The 21919-nt window shown below is 45.6% G+C and overlaps 2 protein-coding genes across 2 annotated transcripts in view; both read left to right on the forward strand.

Annotated features, from left to right (window-relative positions):
* The window catches only part of gpc3 (glypican 3), a 110783-nt gene extending 96637 nt beyond the window's left edge, over positions 1 to 14146 (forward strand). Inside the window, exons 7-8 of the mRNA XM_085788461.1 lie at positions 121 to 310; positions 12823 to 14146. Coding sequence (XP_085644587.1) covers positions 121 to 310; positions 12823 to 12998 — 366 coding nt within the window. The 3' untranslated portion in view covers positions 12999 to 14146. The remainder of the gene's footprint in view (positions 1 to 120; positions 311 to 12822) is intronic.
* Positions 14147 to 19235: 5089 nt separating this feature from the next.
* The window catches only part of gpc4 (glypican 4), a 30733-nt gene continuing 28049 nt past the window's right edge, over positions 19236 to 21919 (forward strand). Inside the window, exon 1 of the mRNA XM_085788462.1 lies at positions 19236 to 19964. Coding sequence (XP_085644588.1) covers positions 19805 to 19964 — 160 coding nt within the window. The 5' untranslated portion in view covers positions 19236 to 19804. The remainder of the gene's footprint in view (positions 19965 to 21919) is intronic.

Genomic DNA, 21919 nt, shown 5'->3' on the forward strand with positions numbered 1-21919 from the left:
CTCAGTTCAAGAGACAGCCCTCATTTACTCTCACAGCTTCGTTAAACCGTTAATGCACACAGGCACATTCCTGCATTTTAATGTCATTACCTTTAACCGCTTCCTGTTTGTCCCACACAGTTACTACGGCATGTGGTATCCGAGAAGCGCTGGAAAGCCCGGTCGCGCGGCAGCAGCGGTGGAGCGGATGGGTGGAGCGACGAGGGAGAGGAGGGATTCGAGAGCGGCGACTGCGACGATGAAGACGAGTGCACCGGGGTGTCGGGCCTGGGCCCGCCGCTGAGACGCAAGCGGTTGCGCATCCTTGCAGGTGAGACGCACACGTTCGAGCTGGACTTGTGTAGTTCAAATGAAGCGCTGCATCCACACCGATAAGTTCAAGTTACTTTAAATTGCATTTATGAGGCGGGCTGTGAAAAAATGTCAGGGCACAAGCTATTAAGTTGTTTACATGTAAGGCTGCTAAACCACGCTTTAAAAAGAAATGGTGAGTGTGGAAGATTAGATCCGGCTTCTTCCGCGGTGAGTCAGAGAGATCACGGTCCAAACACAGGCAGCGGGCGCAACAGAGTGGTGTTTACATGACTACTGTACACGCTGACACCACTGTGACACTATGCCGCAGGAGCTGTGAGACTTCCTCAGGTAGCCGCCTCACCTCAACCTCTTGACCCCTCTGCCGTCAATCCCCCCCTTGGAAAAATGTCAGACGTGCGCTCTGGAAGCCAAACAGAGAACAAATGAAGCTACAAACTTCTGGAAGAAAAGAAACCAAACAGAAAACGAGGGAGGAAAACAGGCAGGGAGCAGGAACAAGGGGGCTTCGATACGCAGACACAAAGCCAGCGCAGCTGAGCAAACACGGCAGTGGGAGTAGTCCTCCGCTCCTGTCGGGGGTGTTGTGGCAGAGTTTTGGGTTGGTGGGGCAGGGAGCGGGAGCAGGAACCTGGGGTTAGCTCAGGAATCCTGCAGGGCCATCACTTCCAGCAGGCCCGGGCCGTGAGAGTGCGATGGCCTCTCTCTCTCCTCGGCGCTCCTGCTCGTCTGACTGCACCGAGTCATTACTGTCTCCTCTGCTTTACAAGCTGCTGAATGACAACACTGTGGGAAATGAAAGCTGTCTCCTCAGTCTGGCCTCAATCTCAATCTAAGTACCCCTCAATTTTCCTTTATCTTGTCTGTGAATTAGCAGATTAGATGTTTGTGCTCCGAGCGTGTGTGTGTGTGTGTGTGTGTGTGTGCTCTTAACATGGGCGTGTGAGTGCGTTCTGCAGGCACATATACGTCTGTTGCTGCCTGTTGCTACATGAGTCAGAAATGTTTGCAGACCTCAGAGACTGGCTGCTCATTGGCAGACGCGCAGATAGCCGCTGATAGCCTGTGATGACCCAGCAAAACGCTGAGCTAAGCACCGGCGCTCAAACAGGGGACTGGAGCTCAAAGGTCAACCTGCAGAGAACGAGGCCTAATGGGCTGATGTCTGTGCTCCGCCGGCCCGAGATGGACGAGGCAGATCTGCTTTCACAAAAGCCTGGAGCAGAGCGGTGGTGTAGCGCACACACATACACACACACACACACACACACACAAGCAAACAGAGTTGGGGAAAGGTGACAGAAGCCACAACAACAGAGTGCAGACAGGACAGAGGCAGAGCTGAGACCCCCACACGGCCCCGGCTGTCAGCCGGCTGACCACACAGAGGATGTTCCCAAACGTGCGTAATGATTGATCTGTCCTCGCTCATTCTCCACATGGATTCCATAACCTTCGGATCACTAATGCTGCTCACCCACAACACACACACGCACACAAACGTCGCCTCTGGACCAATCAAACCTCATGTTGCACATTCCCCAGAGCATTCCAGGCCAGGAGAGCTATTCCAGGACAGACCCCCCCTCACCCCTCTAAAGCCAGACTAACAGCCATGCACTGGACTGGTTACAGCTTACACACAGAGACAATCTTTACTGTGACTCTCCAGGGATCATATGTCACCCGCTTTCATTTATTCATTATTTCAGGCAGCAGCAAGTGGTTTGTTTGAGTGGGGGGAGTGAGATGTGCATTATTTCAGTGTTGGTCTAACAACCTATCCCACAGAGCAGACTACCGCTCCACCAGCTATAATCAATTGCAACTCCACACATGTGATAGGATGAAAAAAAAACACATGATCAGATACTAGTGACCGTCAGATGATCAAATGTCTTGAGTCATTTGTGGCACATTTTCTGAACCAATGAAGTAAGCCCCATGTGGGTGGATCATTAATGTTACATGGTAAAATGTAGAGTAACTAGTTTATCGTTGCAGTAAATCTCAACTTCTTTTACTTTTTTCTTTTTTTTGAGTGAAATCAACAAAACTTTTGCCAATGCTCTGTATTTGCACTGAATGATGTCATGAGAACAAAGCAACATTTTCTCTGTGATGCAACGTGGCGACAGATTTCCAGCAGCGGGTCTCTCAGTGTGAACTCCAGGGACTTGATACGGCCGCTGTTATGACTTCAATGTGAAAAAAGAAAAATGTTTCCATTACAGTTTTGCAAAATATCTCGCTGAATAGAGAAAAAATCCCCGCCTCCATGAAAGTGTCCACATTTTCTCATAAAATGTTTTTCCAAATCAAAGTTTCCATCACTTGTTTTATGGTTTCACATTTCCAAATTGCACATTCAGCAGGTTAATGGAAGAAGAGAAGAGCCGTGAACCGTCTCCGTCTGCCTGTTAGTGCTGTGATCTGTGATGCCGTGCGACTGTCTCTCGCCCACGATGAGGGCTCACCTGTGTTTTTTTCACGCACACCTGGCCTCAGACTGTACGGCCTCTGTTAGAGACCAACAACCTGCCACCATGTCCTCACAGACCTGCTCACAGATTCCTCTCAAAGCCTCGCTTCATTCACTTGTCCTCACTTCGTTTTTTTTAGCCCCGCTGTCACTTCAAATTTGCGCTGCAGTGTTTTCATACTGCAGCCTCACAAGAGCTCCGACAAATACTGTGTAATTTAGTGTAGAAAGTCTTCCCTTGTGAAACTGAACACCTGCCAGCGAGGTGAATCATTTGTTTCCAGCTGAGTTTCAACTCTTGTAGTTTTGGGGAAAATAAAAGGAAACACAGCGGAGCAGTCAATCACTGCCCTGGTTTCATAGTTATGTTCAAGTTCTTGAAACAAAGTGATTTACAGAAAAGAAACAGTGGAATTCCTCCACAGAAACGTCTCTCTCCATAATAGGAGGTGACCACTCAGTTTTAAAACCACTCGTGAAGATGGCTGTTTAACTGCTCGACTCAATAATGTGTTGAAATGGGTTTCTGGTGCCATTTGGAAGCATTCAGCAGTCTGAGAGCCAGTAGTCGGTGGGCTCTGTCACCGCCGCACTTCGCCATACTCAGCAGGAGCCGCGTGAATAGACCTGTTGTTAAGCTCCTGTGTTCAGACGTTCAGTCACTGTAAGCACTCTGCAGGAAAGCTGCTCTTTCTTTTTTCTTTTTTTTTTTTTTTGTCTAAGCTCATGAGCATTTTATCATCGCCAGGGGTTAGCAGAAAATACAAAGTAGAAATATTCCTGTAATGTGAAACATGCAGCTTATGATGAGAGGCTGGGCTGAGCTCACCTTTCAGGTCTGCTACAAATTTTGTGGCTGGAACAAAGGAGCGAGTAAAAGAAAGAAGGAGGTGATGAAAGAATGCGGGGAAAGAACAGAAAGACACAAAAACACCTTTGATAAGTCTAAAGGTTGATACACTGGGAAACCTAAACATTCTTTACTCTCTATGTGGGTGGAATTAACGGCCGTACGTGCTGCCAGTACGAGGAGCTGGTATGTTAATTAACTGCAGCTGTGACCCCTGACCCTCGGCACCTGATAGGTGAGTCACACGGCGCCGGTCCTCCACAGCGGTGTTCGCCACATGTCTTCATCAAAGTAGCCATAATCCAGACACTGTTGACATTAGCTCTGGCAGCTCTGGGTATACGTCCGCCTCGCATGTTTTGCCGTTTCCTCCTCGTTTCAGCTCCGTGGAGTTTCATAGAGGAGATCATCTGAGCCGCCCGGCTCGTGAACGTTCACCCGCTGGAGGAGTCGTCCACATGTGGTTGCCAGGAAGAGGGGGCCTGCGTGCCACAGTGCGTTATAGCGTGAGACAGACGGAGACGGGCTCAGACGCTGCAGATGTGTGAGGAGGATGAGTGCAGGTGTTGAGACGGAGGGGGAATCTGGGTGCCCACCTGGTCTGAGTCTTCTATGGAGAGAAGCCGGAGACGATAGCGAGGCGCAGCAACACGCAGGCAGGATAGCACGTTTTTTTTAAGGGTCCGCCCCTCCACCGGGACATCATCTATCAAAGCCTGTCTATTCATCATGCGAAACACTTACAAATCTGCTGCGCTGCTATCAGAGACCCAGATCTGAGTCACATGACTTGGTCCTCTGTCAAACAGTCATAGCTGTGTTAACTTGGGGCTTGACCTGAATGTTCAAGACATTTTATTTTTGGCAGAGAAGCTCAGGACTCCTCCAAAAAAGGAGACGATAAATGTCAGGAGGTTTATCATGACATAATTTATTGGATTTAATATTGACAGTCATGATTCCTGGAAGATGTTCGGTCACCCTTTAGTGGTAATTAAGATCAAATAAGATAATCCATATTACTCCTGCAGTGGGTTTATTTTCCAGAAAAATTACAAGTAATAAACCAAATGTCAAACAGGGGTGGGTAATATTACAAATAAAATAAATAATAGAGTTTGATAGAGATTAAGAGCAGATAATGACTATTAGCAAACATTATATTATTATATAAAGTAAGATGGTGAACATATACATGGTAAGCATGACACATCAGCATATTATTGTTGTTGATCATGTTAGCATTGCTGACATTAGAGTTGAGTTCAAAGCAGCTCTCTGCCTTTTATTTAATGCCAACTGAAATCTCAAAGCACAATCAAAACTCTTTTAAATATCTCCAACACTGAAAGGCTTTTCTTGTGATAACATATATTGATTTGTGTAATCACTTTGTTTTTGCTATGAAACAGCATAATTATATTTTTTTCTTTCCAGAGAAATACAGATAAAAGAGCAGATGTTGTTGCTCAGTGTGAGGCGACTGAAAATCCAAATCATCACTCCAAAAGAAATTTGGAAAAAACCCTGCTCTCATCCTGACACTCTAATCATTCTTTAGCCAAGTGAAATCTGTTTATGCTTTAGATGATTAATGGTGAACTCAGAGTGTTTTCCACAATGGATAATATATGTGGAGAAGTTCTTTGAATTGATGAACTCGTAACGACCGTGGGGTAGAGGAGGTGTTGAACGGTCGGGTGGCGGAAAAGGCCGATAAAGTGAAACTGGCTGGACGTGATCTGACCCAATGTTCTCTGCCTCCATCCCTCCTCCAGCTTATAAACAACCTCTGTAAATTCAGCCAATCCTCCTCCTTCCCCACCTCCACCACGCCCCTCACAAAAATAATGAAGCTTGCTTGCCACCATCTGTGTAAACAGGCTTGGCTGGTAGGAGCTGCAGTCTCTCTCACTCTTGTTCTTGCTGGAGCCGGCCACAGGGCGCTGTGTGTGTGTGTGTGTGTGTGTGTGTGTGTGTGTCGCCAGCTCTGGGGCTGAATGTGGTGGCAGTGGAGGGGAAGATGGGAAAGAGGGAGGAGAGGAGCAGGGGGATGAAGTTACCCTCTTATTGGACCCTTGTTGGTCTTCCGCCATGGAGCTTTCTCAAATCAATCCAGGGATAAAACCCTTAAGATTAGCCAGAAGGCGGGAAGAAGAGCCCTGGTTTTAATTTCTGTGGATACAAGCGCACAGAGCCGACTGAGTTCTCATCGTGTGTGTGTGTGTGGGGGGGGCCACGGGCGTTTGATTCATTTTGTAGGCCTATGCATTTTCTGTGTTTGTGTGTGCCTCTCGGAAAAGCGTTTGTTTGCTCAGGAGCTTTATTTACATTCACAGGCACTTTTTGGACGCACTAAATTGATTCCAGGCCCGTTCCTGGGTCGTGTCCATCAGCTCAGCCACAGTCCACAAACACTCTGCACACAGCGGGACCATTCTCGAGGCCTGCTGCTCCGCTGCTGGCCGCCGCACTGACACACAGCAGCCATTTTGTGGGAATGTCTTAAAAGCCTGGTTGAGGAGTTGAGTGGCTCGCATTTTACATGTTAACCCTCTACGCTCACCTGCGCCTCCTAAATTCTCTCTCTGTCCGCCTCCCTCTCCCTCTTCGCCTGCTGTTTTTCCAACCCATTCTTGAAAGGAGCTCAACAATGCAGCGAACGTAGCAGGAGCCCTGCTGTCGATAGAGTCTGAGCTGCTGGAGGAAACCGCAGGCCAACCACTAAAAAGGCCTGAGATAGATAGTGAAAGTGCTCAACAGGAGCTCGCTCTCTCTCTCTCTCTCTCTCTCTCTCTCTCTCTCTCTCTCTCTCTCTCTCTCTCTCTCTCTCTCTCCAAACCAGCCAAATTGTCACTCTTGGCTGTACTTCCACTCTTGCCTGTCTATGACAGGAATGCAGGGAGACTTCTGCCTGTTTGTTGGCACAGACATTTGCACAACAAACACGCGTCTCAATCTGCCAGCTACATTTCCTTTACTGGACCGACTGCAGGACACCAGGAGGAGAATGTAAACACATGTGTGTGGGATGTCAGCTTCCCTCATTATTAGGAGATAAAGATAGTATCCGAGGAATGTTTCCCTCAGAGGGGTCTCTGGCCAGGACCAGGATGTCCCCCAGGCCAAACTCAAACATTGACCCACCGGTCATCAGCTTTGCTCCGTGCACGACCGCCCCTGCCTCTCTCTCTCACCCTGATAAGAACCGCCATTGTGCAATCTCCTCAGAAAAACCCCTTACATGGCGCTCCCCGCCACCCTCTGACCCTCCGTCAGCAGCAACCTCCGAGCTGCAGAAGTTCACAGGCCTCCTCTGTACGCAGCAGAGCTCCCCACACCCTGAACCAGCCCCTTGCCCTCAGCACAGAATCAACTCTTTGTACGTTTGATTTGTTATGGTTTATACCTCTCTTACTCGCGCACACACTTTCCACCCTCACAGCGCCGGCGCTGTGAGGAATTCACGGTGAAAATTTATGTCTCTGTTTCCAGCTTTTATTTCTGTTCAAGCTCCTTCTCTTTCTCCTTTCTGCGCTCATATTAACTGGAGACTATAAATACTGTACATTGCAGTAAATTCAATTTGAACAGCACGGGGAGAGGGCAGTGGGTGCAGCATGCTGGTCATCCCCTCGCTGACACAACCTCCCTTCACTGACCATGTTAATTAATAGGTGTTGACTTGCATTTGTCCCATAAAGCTACAGTTTAGAAAGTGTGTGGGAGGGTTGGCTGGGTGTATTCTGTCTCTCTTATCAGAGCAAAGCCTCATATTCATGTCCAGGTTTGGTCTTTTAGGTTTTCATATTTGGACTCACCCATTCGTCTGTCTGCCCTTTTTTTTTCTTGCTCTGTTTTGTGTTTTTCTAACCTTCATCCTGTCTGCTCCCTCCCTTTTATCACTTCTGTACTTCTCCCTTTAAGCTTTTCAGAGCTCCATCAACTCTGTTTACGGCCTCAGTCGTCTTTGGCATCACGTCTTCCTGTCTTACTCTCTTGCCCTCCGTGTGGGAGGGTCCCTTAGCCTAGAATAACAGTGAGTGTTGTGGAGGTTGGGAGGCCAGAGCGGCTCAGAGAGCGGTGCTGTTGCTAAGGCCCGGGGCAGGGCCTCCTCTGGGCGTCCCGTTTGTCTTGGCCCGACATTCCCAGCCTCTCCGAGCGCCCCTGTGGTCAGTCTGTGGGTGTGGAGGCAGACGGTCACATTCCCGCCAGCCCATGGACAGAAGCATCCCGCACTGCTCCACTGCTCAGTTCCTTCCACAGCTCTCGATCGGCAGCGTCCCGGGCCAAGTCGCTACAGTTACAGAATGCGACCAACAGGCCAATAATCACAGCCCGGCTCCTTATCTGTGACCCTTTACAAGATAAGAGCCAATCAATCCAGCAGCTCCTATCATGTTTTTACAGAACCATTGTCTTCTGTGCAGCTGCAAGGGCGGCTCCTGACACAGGATTGCACTCACACACTTGCACACCCATCATTTCTAAATTTGCTGAGTTTAATATTCAGGTGAATAGTTTGCTCCGTGGAGATGATACGAGTGATAAAATATTTGCTTTACCTCGGAAACCATAATATCTTTTAAGCTGTTGAATCTTGAAAACCTAGATCAAATTTGACCAGCTTAAGTGTGTTATGTGCACACATCGTCTGCCAATGTAGCAGCAATCTAAACCATCTCTCCCGTTTCATAAGGAGCACCTGTGTTTGGAGACTTAACATTCCACATACTTATTTGACCAAAAAAAGACCTTTGTGCATAGCACACATGTACTGAATAAACTGTACTGGACCATGAAGGTACACACTCGCCAGAGGGGTTATAATAATGTGTCGACTGGCTACTGAGGTGCACACTCTCCTGAAGGCAATTCAGCTGCCTTTAAGAAATGTTTACTGAAAATACATGACAGCACAAATGGACCGTTTCCTGTGATTTTCTGTATCATGTAATCATCACCTGTAGTTGTGGTGTGCTGGAAAATGTGGCTTTCCACCCACTGTTGCATTTTTTCTGCATAGTTTGCTTGTTGTGACAACTGCCAGCTGTAAATGACGAGCCTCAGGCACCGAGCACTGCTGAAAACACAACCCTGCTCCCTCTTTCCCTCTTCTCTTCTGCTCATACACACACACACACACACACATACATATATACATACACATATTCTCCAGCCACTGTTTGACCTGTAAGGGGTGGATCCAAACATCCGTTCCCCATGAAAACGCGTCTGGATTTATTTGACCGTGCTCCCGAGGACATGTTGAAGTCAAAGCGTGAATGCATCCCCGGCTGTTGACTCGCATGTGACAGCCCTGCCTGCTCTCTCTGGGCTCAGACCCCTCAGTGTAACCAATCAATGGGTGGACTGTTGACCTCTCCCCTGGGTCGTAACTCGAGCTCATAAGGCCACAATAAAGCTAGCGGGGCTACGTTAGCAAGGTGGCGTCCTCTGAGGAGTGATCGTCTCAAAATGGAAGGTCTGAATGGATGAGCGGGAGGAGGGCTCGGCTCCGCTGAAAGCCACAAGGGCCCACACTGCTCACATTAATCACAGTCAGGATTGTGGCTCTATTTATAGCCAGGAGTTATCCATCTATTTGCCTAATTGTTCCTGCCTGTCCACTGTCCCGGCCCGCCCCCCTGAAAGGCCTCCGAAAAGGAGAGAGGAATAAGAAGAAGAGGGTGAATCTGGATTACGTCTGTCCGTGTTTTCCTCTCACTCTCTCTCTCTCTCTCCGTCTGTACTTTCCTCCACACACACAGGCACAGGTGTTCATCACTAATTATACCAGGATATTATTAGTCCCAGCTCTGAGTGGGAGTGTAGGGGATCTAAGTTTGCATAGTGTTCAGTCCCCATTGGGTTGTTTTTAAAGGCAGCAGAACAAGGCCCCTCTGTGGTGCTGCTCATGTCAAAGTGTTTAAACTTGCAAGAAAGACCCCCCCTCCCTCTGGTTTCAGGGATTTTTTTCACAGCCTGATACTTCTTTTTTTTTTTTTTCACTCACATTATTGCCGCTGTAAAGCACACTAACACAATGCTCTCCCACTTTGTCTCTCGCTTTTTTTTTTTTTTACAAACACACACACAGGGACAGGCGCGCACACACCCAACTCAATCATCCGCACACAAACACACAAATGCAGACGCTCATGCCCCCCCCCCAACCTCCCATCCCCCACCCTCCCTCTTATCCACAGTGTATATAAAAGCTGTATCGAATTGCACCTTGAGCTTAATTGGCTCGGCAGTACAGTGCGCTGCTGTCGACAGTGACAAATCGCTCTTTCAGAGCCCAAAGAATGTCAGCCCACTGCCATGTCAGAGGACACAGGGGGAGAAAAAAGTTAATTGTCCCCTGGCCACCGTTCAAACCATGTCGTAACTGCAAAGAAATTCGTAGGAGATGCAGTTAGGGGCTTTGGAGGTTTATTTATTTGCCTCCTTCCTCTGTTTAACATGGTGCCTGGCAGCTGTGGGCACCAGGGACCCGGGAGGAAGGGCCCCGTCCTCTGTGTTTCTACTCAAGGAAAGCAGGCCGAAGCTGCAGTCGGACCCCTGACTGCTCCCTCTGATCACACAGTGGCTCACATCAACCACTTCCTCCCACTGGATCACTCCCACCAGGGAGGACAGTGCACACATCAGACAGGACGGCTAATTGAATTTGGAGATATCTGTTATTTTAGGAACACAGATGTGACAGTGTGCCTGTGCACGAGTGTTTGTTTGCGTGTGTGTGTGCGTGCGTGCGTGTGTCTGTTTGAGAAAGAGAAAGTTAGTGTACATGTGTACAGCCCCCGAGACTGTGTGAAGGAGAGGTATGTCAGAAATGCACTGGTGTGTGCTCTTATGTGTGTGTGTGTGTGTGTCTGGAGAGGTGTTCTGCATCTGGCTGACAGGGGACAGCTCAGCTCATAGTCGGCGTTCCTCAGCATAGAGCTGCTTTATTACTGATATCCTCCTGCCCGCCCTCATAACTCAACCGTCTTATTTCAGTCTCCTTCACAACTCTCTGTCAGACAAAGCAGCACAGAATATGACACACACACACACACACACACAGATGGAGGGGGAGCTCTGCTCAGCGTCAGTAGGAGAACAGCTGTGGATGCAGAGCAGTAAGACAAGTAAGTAAGAGCAGAGCAGAGCAGCAGGTGACCATGAAATCACTGCAGCGTACACAGCAGATGGAGAGGAAGGAGGAAAGCTAAAAGTTTTTTTCACTCTGCTAAACTTTCTTTTGTTCAACTAAAGCTTTCTGGGCCCTTATTCAACCAAACCTCTGCCTCAAATCCACATAGTAAAACACCCTGACACCTGGGAGTTCCCCAGTCTAACCATAGTCTACGGCCCCGCTCGAGGGCATCTATACTACTGTTGTGAAAGAGATTAAAGTTGAGGGTGACGCCGGCCTGGTGGCAGTGGACGGTATCACTATAGAGCACGAGCCCACAGCAGTGTAACTCTCTCCACACCGACACTGAAGTCATTTGACTATTTTCACACAGTCCCGGAGAACCTCAGACCACGGACACACAAGACTGTGTGTGATTAACGACACAGTGAAAACAAAAGTGCTATCCACAAAAGTAAATATAGCCGCATGTGGGAGGAATTGAATTAATGTCTCCTGACAGTGCTGCCGCGGGACACATCTCCGCGTATGGAGAGAGGACTCAGTCATGTGTGAGGCTCGGAGGTTTAACCCTTTTATCAGATCCCAGGGACATGGAGATGTTGTTGTTGTGGTTTGGGCTGGTTTTTGTTGTTGTTCTAAGTTGCTAGCTTGTTTTCTGAATGTTTCTTTTGGAGATGGAAAAATATAATATATGGAAGAAAGAATGAGAAAATGTATGTTTATTATAGTTCAGTATTTTGGGAAAACAGTTTTTCCTTTTCTTGAGTTACAGTAAAAGGGAGGATCATGTCTGGCGGATGATTAGCCTAGCTTAGCATGCTATCTTAGCTCTGTCAAAAGTTCCAACCAGCACTTAATAATCTCACAAATAAGATCATTATATTCCAAATAAAAAAAACATCAAAATTGATTTTTCCAGTTTATCCTGCTTACTCATATCCTTTTGGATGTGAAAAATTTAATTAGGCCTATTTTCTTTTTTTTTCCATGTGTTGTCTTTGTAAAGTATTTATTTGTTATGTCTGTCCATTACTGTATTATTTCTTATTTCTTTTAACATGTCAGAAATAAACTAAAACTAACTAACCATGAAATATTTGCGGCACATACGGTAATTCCTCATGAACCAATAACTTGCTATTTTTAGATTATTGTTCACACAAAGAAACTAGTAAACACATGTGCATTAGTTGTTGGTGTGTGTATTTTTAAACCCTGGAGAGAGTTGGGCTGTTTCTCTCTGCTGCCGTCTTTATGCTCGGCTAAACTAAGCTAAGCGGCTCCTGTTTCAGGCTCCATCATTAATGCACAGACACAACAATGGTACAGCTGTATCTCCTTGTTTAGCTCTGTCCAAGTATTCCTTAAATATGCAGAATAGCAGAACTTTGTATCAGGCAAAAACAAAACAAAGCCAATGCTTGTAAAATACAAAACAAACATGAAGTTATAGTTGTCCCCATCCTGCTCGGAGCTTCATAATTCAGGGATTTAAACCTCTTTTATATACAGTCTATGATTTAAACACACAACAGGTACATTTTATAGACTTCAGTAAACAACTTTCAGAACTTATATTCTCCCGAAGATGACACACATCGATCAGATGTGTTGGTTGTTACAGATTTTTAGAAGTGATCTCACACAGCTTCTGTGGTTTTTATGTTTATTTTTGTGTTTCCAGCTTATTGTGTTTCCACTTGAATACACATTTCAACACTCACTTTAAATATACGTCCGTGTGGTTTAGCATGTGTCTGCAACAATAACATGTGACATCTGGTTACATGTGGAGCTTGGATTTTCTTGTTCTGCCGATGTAACACTGTTTTTACAGCTGTGTAAGACATCATGCAAAAGGAGGACAGACATACCACACGTGTTTTTCAGCTTTTGCGACAGTGTTTGTTCTAATTGTCTCCATCCCTCTTCCTGCTTCTCTCATATTTTTCATTCCTCGCCTCCTCCCTCTATCTCCCGTCCATCTCCTCCGTCTCCATCTCCGTCTCCGTCTCTCCCTCTCAGACCTCGCTGATAACCTGGCCATGGACGACTTCACCTTCCAGGAGCAGCTGCTGACCCCTCGGCTGGCCACGGCCAGCGTCGGAGGCGTCTCCTCACCTGCAGCTCCCCTCTGGAGGAGCCACCTGGTGCTGACGCTCCCTGTGACGTTTGCTCTTCTCCTGCCTTGTCGTCACTGACCAGTGCACTCGTGCTCACACTCCCCCATCACCTCTTTACCTTAGGATTCAATACAAACTCTGTGGAACATGAAAAACAAACTTTTGTAAAGTTCTGGCTCCTGATGTAAATTTGAGCGTGTCATCAAAGGAAGCATGAACAACAAGAACTCCACGTTTCTCTTTATCTGTTTCAGCAAAAACTTTTTTTGTTTTATGAAAAAATCACCGGATGTTCTCAACAAACCTGTTAAAGCACACCAGACAAACCCACTGTGTAAATAAGAAACCTGTCCTCTGGTCTACTCCCACTATGGTTGTTACAACTTCTGTGTCCTTCGGCCTCACCTCCTCTTTGTGCTCTCATACTGACCCCCATCTTTAGTCAGCTTTGTCCCAGTCCTGCAACTGAGGGGCCACTTGGAAAACACACACACATACACACACAAATGACCCTTTTAAAATGTTCCCAGTCTGAGTCTGCAACAAGTTACTGCCCTGCAGGAACCAGGAGGAGGAGGAGGAGGTGGAGAAATGGACTTCAGCCGGTTGCTTGTTTTAGTGAACCCCTTATCCCTGAGTGCTGAGGTGAAGCCTTCATTTAAAGATGCTCTATACCTGCAAATGTTCTCTTGCCACACAAGTCCTCCTTGCTCTGTCATTGTTTGTGTCCTAGTGATAGCCAAGTTATTTCAGACCGATCCCCTCCACCACCAGTGTTTGCTTTATTTCGTAATGCTGATGATTTTGTAAACAGTAACAGCCCAATGATCAATCAGAGACTCAAGGGCTATCAACAGAGTCTCCACATCAGCCCGATAACTGTACAGATGTTTGTTTCTCTGTGTTGGTGCCATGTTTACAAAAATATGTTGATTTACAATATTAACATATTTCACAAGAAAATGTGGTTAGTGGACTGAATAGTTGGCTGGACTGTGGAACGTCGCTGCATTTCTAGCTTTTTCTGTAGCACTGTGGGTAAAGCGAGGAGTAATGTGAACTCCAAATATGTGTAAGATAACGTGTAAATTGATTTGTTATGTTGGATCGCATTGGGCTAATACATTCTAAAATTGTTCCCTTTGTATTGAATTATTTCTCCTTGGATGTTTTGTTAAAACCAGGAGTCAGAGTTTTTTTATTGTTTGTTTCACTTTGTTTGGTTTCCAAGGGGAAATGTGGTGAAAAGTGGATCCACGCTCGGTGTTGCTGAGACGGGAGGACAAGTGATGGATGTGTGGAAAGACACTAATTAAAAGCTGGAAATGTGTGTGCTGCCGCCACCCAGCTGACTTCACAGCTGTGAGTGTTGACTGTACTCACTCCAGACTATTTGACTTGTCATATCAGGTGAAGCGCGGCAGCCGTAACCAATAACAGTGACGGTGGCTCTGTTCCATATATGTGTGCCAGCAAGAGTCATGTCTGTGGACCAGCCTGTCGAGCACCGGGGTCCTGACACCGAAACACATAAACAGAATGCAGCCCTAACTAATGTTATTAGTTGGAGAGAGGTCGGCTGTGACCCATCATCCAGAGCCAGGAGAGGAGCTCCATCAAAACAAAGCAGCATGCGAGATTAAACTGAATGTTGACGGGGGAAGTACAATGTAAAATAAATTAAACATGTTTTACCGTTCTGTGGTGATGTGTCTGTACATGTGAATATTAACAATATTAATACTTTTAAGTCATTTTGAAAAATCATTATTTCCTCTTTTTTCTCAGAAAGTGTATTTAACCAAGTCGTAACATTTTTCTACCTGTATCAACTGCACTCACCGAACTCCTCTCAACGTATAAACCCTGTGAAATTATGGTGTGACATCAGAACTCTTTCACATGAGATATTTTTGACTAAATAAGCAGCTTAATAACATCCTTACCTACTAACTAGAAGAAGATGATCTGCTTCAGCAGGACTGTGTGGGTGTGCTTCATCGGATTTGATTGACAGTTGCCTTAGTTACAGCTTTAGCAAACAACCCGACAACTGTAAACAGACTTTGATTATTGTTGAATCAGAGCTGGACCAGTGCAGCCTCTGATCTAACTCATCACCAGTAAATGTTTTGGTGTCAGTTCCTCACAATAGACGAGCAAACACTTCTACACTCTGCAGCTTTCAGCAGTCAGGGAGCGACTCCATTGTTGTGTGTTTACCAACAGCAGCCACAGTAGACCACAAGTAGACCACAGTAGAGTTTGACTTCTGCTTTTTCTCTAGTGAAAAAATTCTTTTGACTCATGCTTCATGCTTTCTCTGCTGCTCTCTCCTACATGTAATCTATTGTTGTAGTAATTTGCACAGGTCAGGTCCTGTCCCACTTCCTGTTTACATGTTGCTCCACTAGGAGCTTCTTACAGTCTATTGTTGTCCTATGTATTCTGTTGTTTTCTTCTCACAGGACTGTGTCATACAATAATATCAACCAAGATAACACATCAGTAAGTAAGGATGGAGAGTTCTCACGTAGAAATCAATGATTGTATATAAAGATGGATAACACATCTCCACTTCCACACACTGTGCACAAATGCAACCAAAATATTCCAGATAAGCACTGCCATCTTGTCCAGGGATAAAGTAGTGGAGCCACAGTTTTTACTGCCCAGACAATTATGTCAATTCCATCATTAAATCCCTGTTTTACAGCATCACAAAGCTGGATAACAAATTAAAATCAAACAATCAAATTTTGGTTGGTCCATCTGCTAGTATAGTTTATGACCTATACTGGAGCCAACCACTGGGGATGATGGAGGTATTTGGGTCTCACTTTAGAGGAGCTGTTACGTCGTCCATCTTTATATGCAGTCAGTGGTCAAAAGCCATTCCAGTCCCGAGGTGTACTACATATTTCATTAATAAATCTGTAAAACTGTTGCTACGTGTTTTCCGCCTGTTCACCACATCTCTCTTAATGCTACAACCAGGTGGCTCCAAAGACGTTTTTATATATCAGGGGGGAAAAAATGACAGATGAAATAATTTCTGGAGCATCGTGGACATTAAATATTTAGGTATTCATGGTGGAGAGCAATAACAAAGAGAAAACGGATGGTTTGCCATAGAGGTTATGAATAGGACACATAATGTTGCATGTATATACGTATATGCTACTTCATGTGCTCCTCACCCTCTGATCCACTTCAAAGCCCCTCATGAATCTTATAATTTATGTGTCTCTGGACTGTGCTTGCATTTCTCAGAATCCACAAAGCAGCATGTGTGTTTTTCTCTGGATCCATATTTCTCACTCCCAGGGGATGATGAACCTCTCTGCCCCTCACTGTGGGGTTTCCTAACACTGAACTCCATTAGTTTACCCCCAGAGTCACCTCAACCAGGTAACAGACACTGATCCACAGCCCAACAATGAAACGAGGTTCATTAGTCCTAATTGTTTGTGTTTCGCCTGTCTACTTTCTTAACAAGGTCAATCACTCACAGCTCCTCACATAACACGCCTGTCACCGCAAACACACTTCAAAAATCCTGTTTCTGTGTGCCGGCGCTCTGCTGTAACTTTTCACACCCACGCACCCTCTGCTCCCCAGATCCAGATAAAAACGCCATTGTTATCCAGCTGTGCTTTTCTCTCCTGAACTGGATTGCAGCTTTTAAGATGGAAAAGAGAGGCTGATTATTAGGAGATGAGCAAACGCTGCTGCAGAGAGAGCAGCAGCTAACCCAGGGTGGGGTGGGGGGTAATACTCTGAATGCTAATGCGGAGCTGGAGAAAGGGCAAACAGGCCTATTGAAATGCAGAGTTCACATGTTTTCTTAGGGTAATATTGGGGCAATGTTGAAACAGCACGCATTATTATGAGAGTGAAAGGTCATTTTGATGTTAGTCAGCAGGAACAGTGAGAATAGCTGACCATCAGGAATTGTTGCATTTTCTGCCTGAGTGATTGACTCCTTATGAATATGTATTTCATCACTATTTCATGGCCACACAAAGATGTTTGGGCTTGGGTACCTTTACAAGCCTGAGGGGTCATCAAACAGTGCATATAAATTAAAATAACAATATAATCCAGGTGCTTGAGTGCGTTTGGGCTCCACAGTCCAGTCCAATTTTTACCAAGCTGGATGTTGAAATTCCTCTGCCGGAGAGAAAAGCCTGAGACATGTCATGTCGTTCAAAGCTCATTCATGTCTAATTACCATGGCACTGGACCATTTTCTTACCTTTTGTTGGCCTATTGAGAGCAGCGCCGGGCCCACGCTCTCCCATGCACACAGCTCCAGCATCCTCCTCCTGCTCCTCAGCAAAACCCCGGCTTCCCCTGCAGCAGCCGCAGTCACACGGAGTGAATGGAGCCGCCTGAGGAATGTGGACACAAAAGGAGGAATGTCATTTTGCTGAGTGCTACCCCCACCACCCCCGACCCCCAGCTACCCCACACGCCCTCCCAAAACCAATGGACTTGCGCACACACACATACACACAGAAGCACCCCACAAGTCCAGGCATGTTTAAACACAGGGGGTAAAAAGTCTTATTATGCCTTTTTTATTATTATTATGAAGGGATCTGTATATCAGACTGAATGTAAGTATTCACAATATGCCACATTTAAGACTTAATTGGAAAAACGTCTCTTTTTGGTTTAGAATTGTTATTATGAATGATATGTAACTATATGTTATGGTTATGGTTTAGAAAGCCTTTGCTTTTTTTTTTTTTTTTTTACTTTATTGATTTCACCGATTTATCTTATCAGTGAAAACTAAACTGAAATTGCTTTTCTTTCCCCCAGTGTTGCAAGAAGCAACAGGCTGTGGTGAGGACAAGGGTCAGGGGCAGAAAGCAACATGAAGGCAGATAAAACAAACTGTGCCTGAGAATAGAAAAACAAAAGCCTGGGACCAAATTTCAAAGAAATAAGAGCAGAGATATTCATAGCAAGCTGAGGACAGATGAGGATATGTTGGATATTACAGCAAGTGTCTGTCGAACATATGATATTTGCATAAAGTATTTCCAAATGTAGGAACATTCAAAAATTCAGGACACATATGTAGATTCTCACAAAGCAAACAATCTAAAAATGATTCAGCCTCAGAGTTCAACAAGTTGTTTAATGATGAAGAGACTTGTCACAGTCTTTCCTCCTTGGAACTCAAGTGTTTATCTCCAATGCTTTAACACAAGCTATGATGTGTTAGACAAAAACATTTTGGCAGATTTCGGTGCATCATTTCAACTTGCCACCACAACAGCAAGAAACACACAACGTGTTTGTGGGAAAAATCTGTTTCCCAGTCATTTTCAAACATCCACCTCTGAGAATTTTGAAAGTTTTAAACATTTCCTCGTCACTGTTGTCATCACTACCTAGTTATACTGCTGCACCACACTTCCAGCCGACTGTTTACTGTAGTTTACAACACTGGGCGCTCTATATGACAGGCAGCTGCATATTAAAAACACCACTGCCCGGCTGCTAACGGGACACAGGCTGACCTGTGTTTGTGTAAGGAACAGGCCTGTAATTTTGACTCCATGGTTACTGTAACACTAGCCAGGTTTTAATCCATGGCTTTTAAACAAACCAAGATGCATTGGATTATAACGGCTGAACAGAAAAAACACATTTGGATAAGAAATGTCTCCGGTGTCATGTGCTTTCTCCTTGTGTAAAGCGCTGTCATGCAATAAAAGAATTTACAAAACTATTTTTGAAATAAATCATTATGTAACATGGACTTGCCGTTTATTTTTATTTCCCCCCTCCATGGACTACACTTTGGTTATAAAACCAACTAGCCAACATGGGGTTTAGGGGCCCGTAATGGTGCACAGGGTAGCTGCCAGGGGTCCCTTTATCATCAGTAATGAATTATCTTATTTTACATTAGGACAGTGAGAGCATCATGAGGGATGTCTGTTTACTTCAAAGGGTTTTTATCTCTGCCATTATCTCTACTCCGACTGTAACACAGATAAGAGCTCAGGTCAAATAGGGGTCTGCAATAAAAGAGATTTGTGATTTGAGCACTTTTGGTTATTTGATGTTTCTTTTCTTTACATCATGTGGAGCAGTAATAATAAGCCCTCATGTTATGCCACAGCATAGCTCCACCCTTAAGCTCCAGTCCCGATTTTCAGGCCTGGTTTCCACTCGTCTAGACGCTGCAGACAGATCCAGGGTTTGAAGTCCCTGCTCCATGCTCCACCCCTGGTGTTGCTGTTTTCCAGGTCTTTGTCCCCGGAACTTGCACTCATTCCTGGGTGTCCACCAGGGCTTTTCTGCTCGCTTCTGGAGCCCAGTAGGACCAGCACACAGTCCGGCGTCCTGTCCCACAGAAACCAGCTCCTCAAGTCTGGAAAAAGACAAGAAGAAAAAGGAGAAAAACAACTTTCCTATCGCCTGCCCTGCTCCGTGGTTTATCCCTGCCGTCGAAGCTGTGAATCTCAGACCTGCAGTTGAAAAAGTTTTCTACATGTTTTAAAGTTGTTCTGTCGCTTCTTCGTGTTTTTTCGGCTGAGTCCGGGACTCGACACGTATACCCAGGCTTTTTAAGCGGACGACTTTTTCCATCGTGTCGAGAGTGTTTTTCGGTGTTTCTGCCGGTGTGTTTTTTTTTTTCTTCGTCTGTGGCTCTGTCGGGAGTTTTGGAGGGTTTAGGGTGAATGAAGTATCTGCTGAAGAAACCAGCGCGTCTCCATGAGGAAACTCAGCGTGGGAGTCGGTGAAACTTTGTCCTAGTTTACGCACACCTGAGCGGTCACACACACGCTACCGAGCTATTTTAGTTGCTTTTCGTGCTGGTAACTTTTTTATTAGTTTTTTTTTTTAACTGACACACAATGAAGACGCTGTCGGTGCTGCTGTGTGTGTTGTGCACGCTGGTCGTGTTGTCGGTGTCCGGGGCCGCGGAGCAGAAGACGAATAACTGTAACGAGGTCCGCGCTGCGTACAGCTCCAAGGGCTTCAACGTCAACGACGTGCCCAACAAAGGAGCCTACGGTGAGACACACCTGTCTGTCTGTCTGTCTGTCTGTCTGTGTATGCTTTCTGCTCTGTTTTTACCTCTGGTGGTCCGGGGCTGTAGTTATCTGAACCCCGGGCCAGGGCTGGGGGCTCCCCACTCTCGGGGAGTCTCCCGGTGGTCCTCCTCCTCCTCCTCCTGCTGCTCCTCAGCTAGCAGAGTTAGCATGAGGCATGAGCATGTTGGTGAGTCAGATAAAAGTGTGCACAGGTTTGGGCAAAATATAGAGCCAGCTCCTCTGAGTCACAACTAACTTTAAACCACTTTAAAACCACATGTTTCCATGATAAAGTTTCTTTTGCCCCCTTTCTTTGCAGTAGGTGTAGGCTACCAACTCTTAAAAGTAGGCTAAAGAAGACCCTACAACACACTGTTTTTGTCAGTTTTCTGAAAGGACATCTTGTGTTGCAGTCAAACCTACATGGAAACAGTTATTTGTACAGACATGTTTTGTTTTTTTGTCAGTGAAACATTTGGAGATAAATTCATCAGGCCAGTGTGTGTGTGTGTGTGGGTGGGTGCGTGTGTGTGTGTGTCTGGCAGCCATTCACTACTCCAGTGGGTAAATATAGTCTTCATTTAGGAAATAGTTGTAGGTAATTCATAACAATAAAGTGGTATAATCAACACACAGGCTCTGCTCCCCACTGAAAAGAGCCAGGCCTGTGTTTATTTCCAGGCTTCCTATGGCTGTGAAGTGCAGGCAGCCTGCAGTGATTCAGTAAACATAGCTGTGCATTGTGAACAAGGCTCATGATTTTGTGGGTTTTTCTTTCTTTTTTTTCTTACCATTTCATCCTGTGCGAGCTGACATTGTGCTCTTAGTTATGTCTGCGAGGCAGGATGTAACACACCTATGCAGGCAGCTGGGCGGTAAATGGGGAATTGCTTTGTTAACAGAGGTGAGAAGGCAAATCAATTCAGCTAATCATGAGTTAAACCCCAGTAATGGAAACTTATGTAGGGGGGCTTTTACAGTGAAGGCTCCAGGAGAGAGCAGGGGAAGGGGGTTGGGGTTTGAAATTCCACTGTGTCCTGCATACTTTAAATCCCTCCCTTCTCTCATTTCCTTTTCATTTTTATGGTGGTTAAAATGAATATGCACACATGCATTCGAACCCCTAAATTCAGCCCAGTTTTGCAATAGCTTCAGAATGACGTCTTTGTTTTTGTAGAAGTAGGTCATCCAGTCATGGCTACTGTCATGTTGGTGTCTTAATTTTTCCCCTCTTTTGAGTCATTTTGGATTTGATAATTATCAGGCGATTAAATAAAAGCCACGTCACCTTTTTGTCCATGCATTTTTTTCATTTAAAACTTTTCAGGGGCCCCAACTGTTTCTTTTTTTGATGAAGCGTTCACAGTGTTATTTCCCCTGACAAGGGTGACCAATTTGTATGTGTCCCCTTTATTGAACCAATGTCCTTTATGAGTTTACTTTGCATAGTAAGAGGATGTTCAGACGGCTCCTTTTCTCTGGAGACCATAACAGTTCATTAGAATTCAAGTTGGGCGTAACTGTCAGAGAGGCCAGAACTTATTTTTCCTGCATTTCACACAAGTCTATAGGTCCTTTTGTCTTCTGCCTGTATGTCTTTGTGATGCTAAATGTCATTGAGAGTACCCCAACATGTCTGCATGGGTCGCATTTAATTGTCTTGCGTTTCTGGATTTTGAAAGACGGACGTGAATGAAGGCTGTTTTATTGTGCAGGTTTGTGTTGTATACACACGTGCCTTTTCATTACAATAGGTTCCCGGTGTACGTCTGGGGCCTTAAGCAGGGCCGACCCCAATGAGCAGCTCTTTGTCATTGATAGAGACTGAGATAATTGATGCAAAGAAAGCAACACGGTCCACTGTCATTTAAGAGTGTCGGGGGTCTCCAGAAAGCAAAAAAAAAAGCAGATACAAAAGCCCCGTGCTCTTCAGAT

Source organism: Trachurus japonicus, chromosome 10 (assembly GCF_045865225.1).
Source record: "Trachurus japonicus isolate A0001 chromosome 10, Traja_1.0".
NCBI lineage: Eukaryota > Metazoa > Chordata > Actinopteri > Carangiformes > Carangidae > Trachurus > Trachurus japonicus.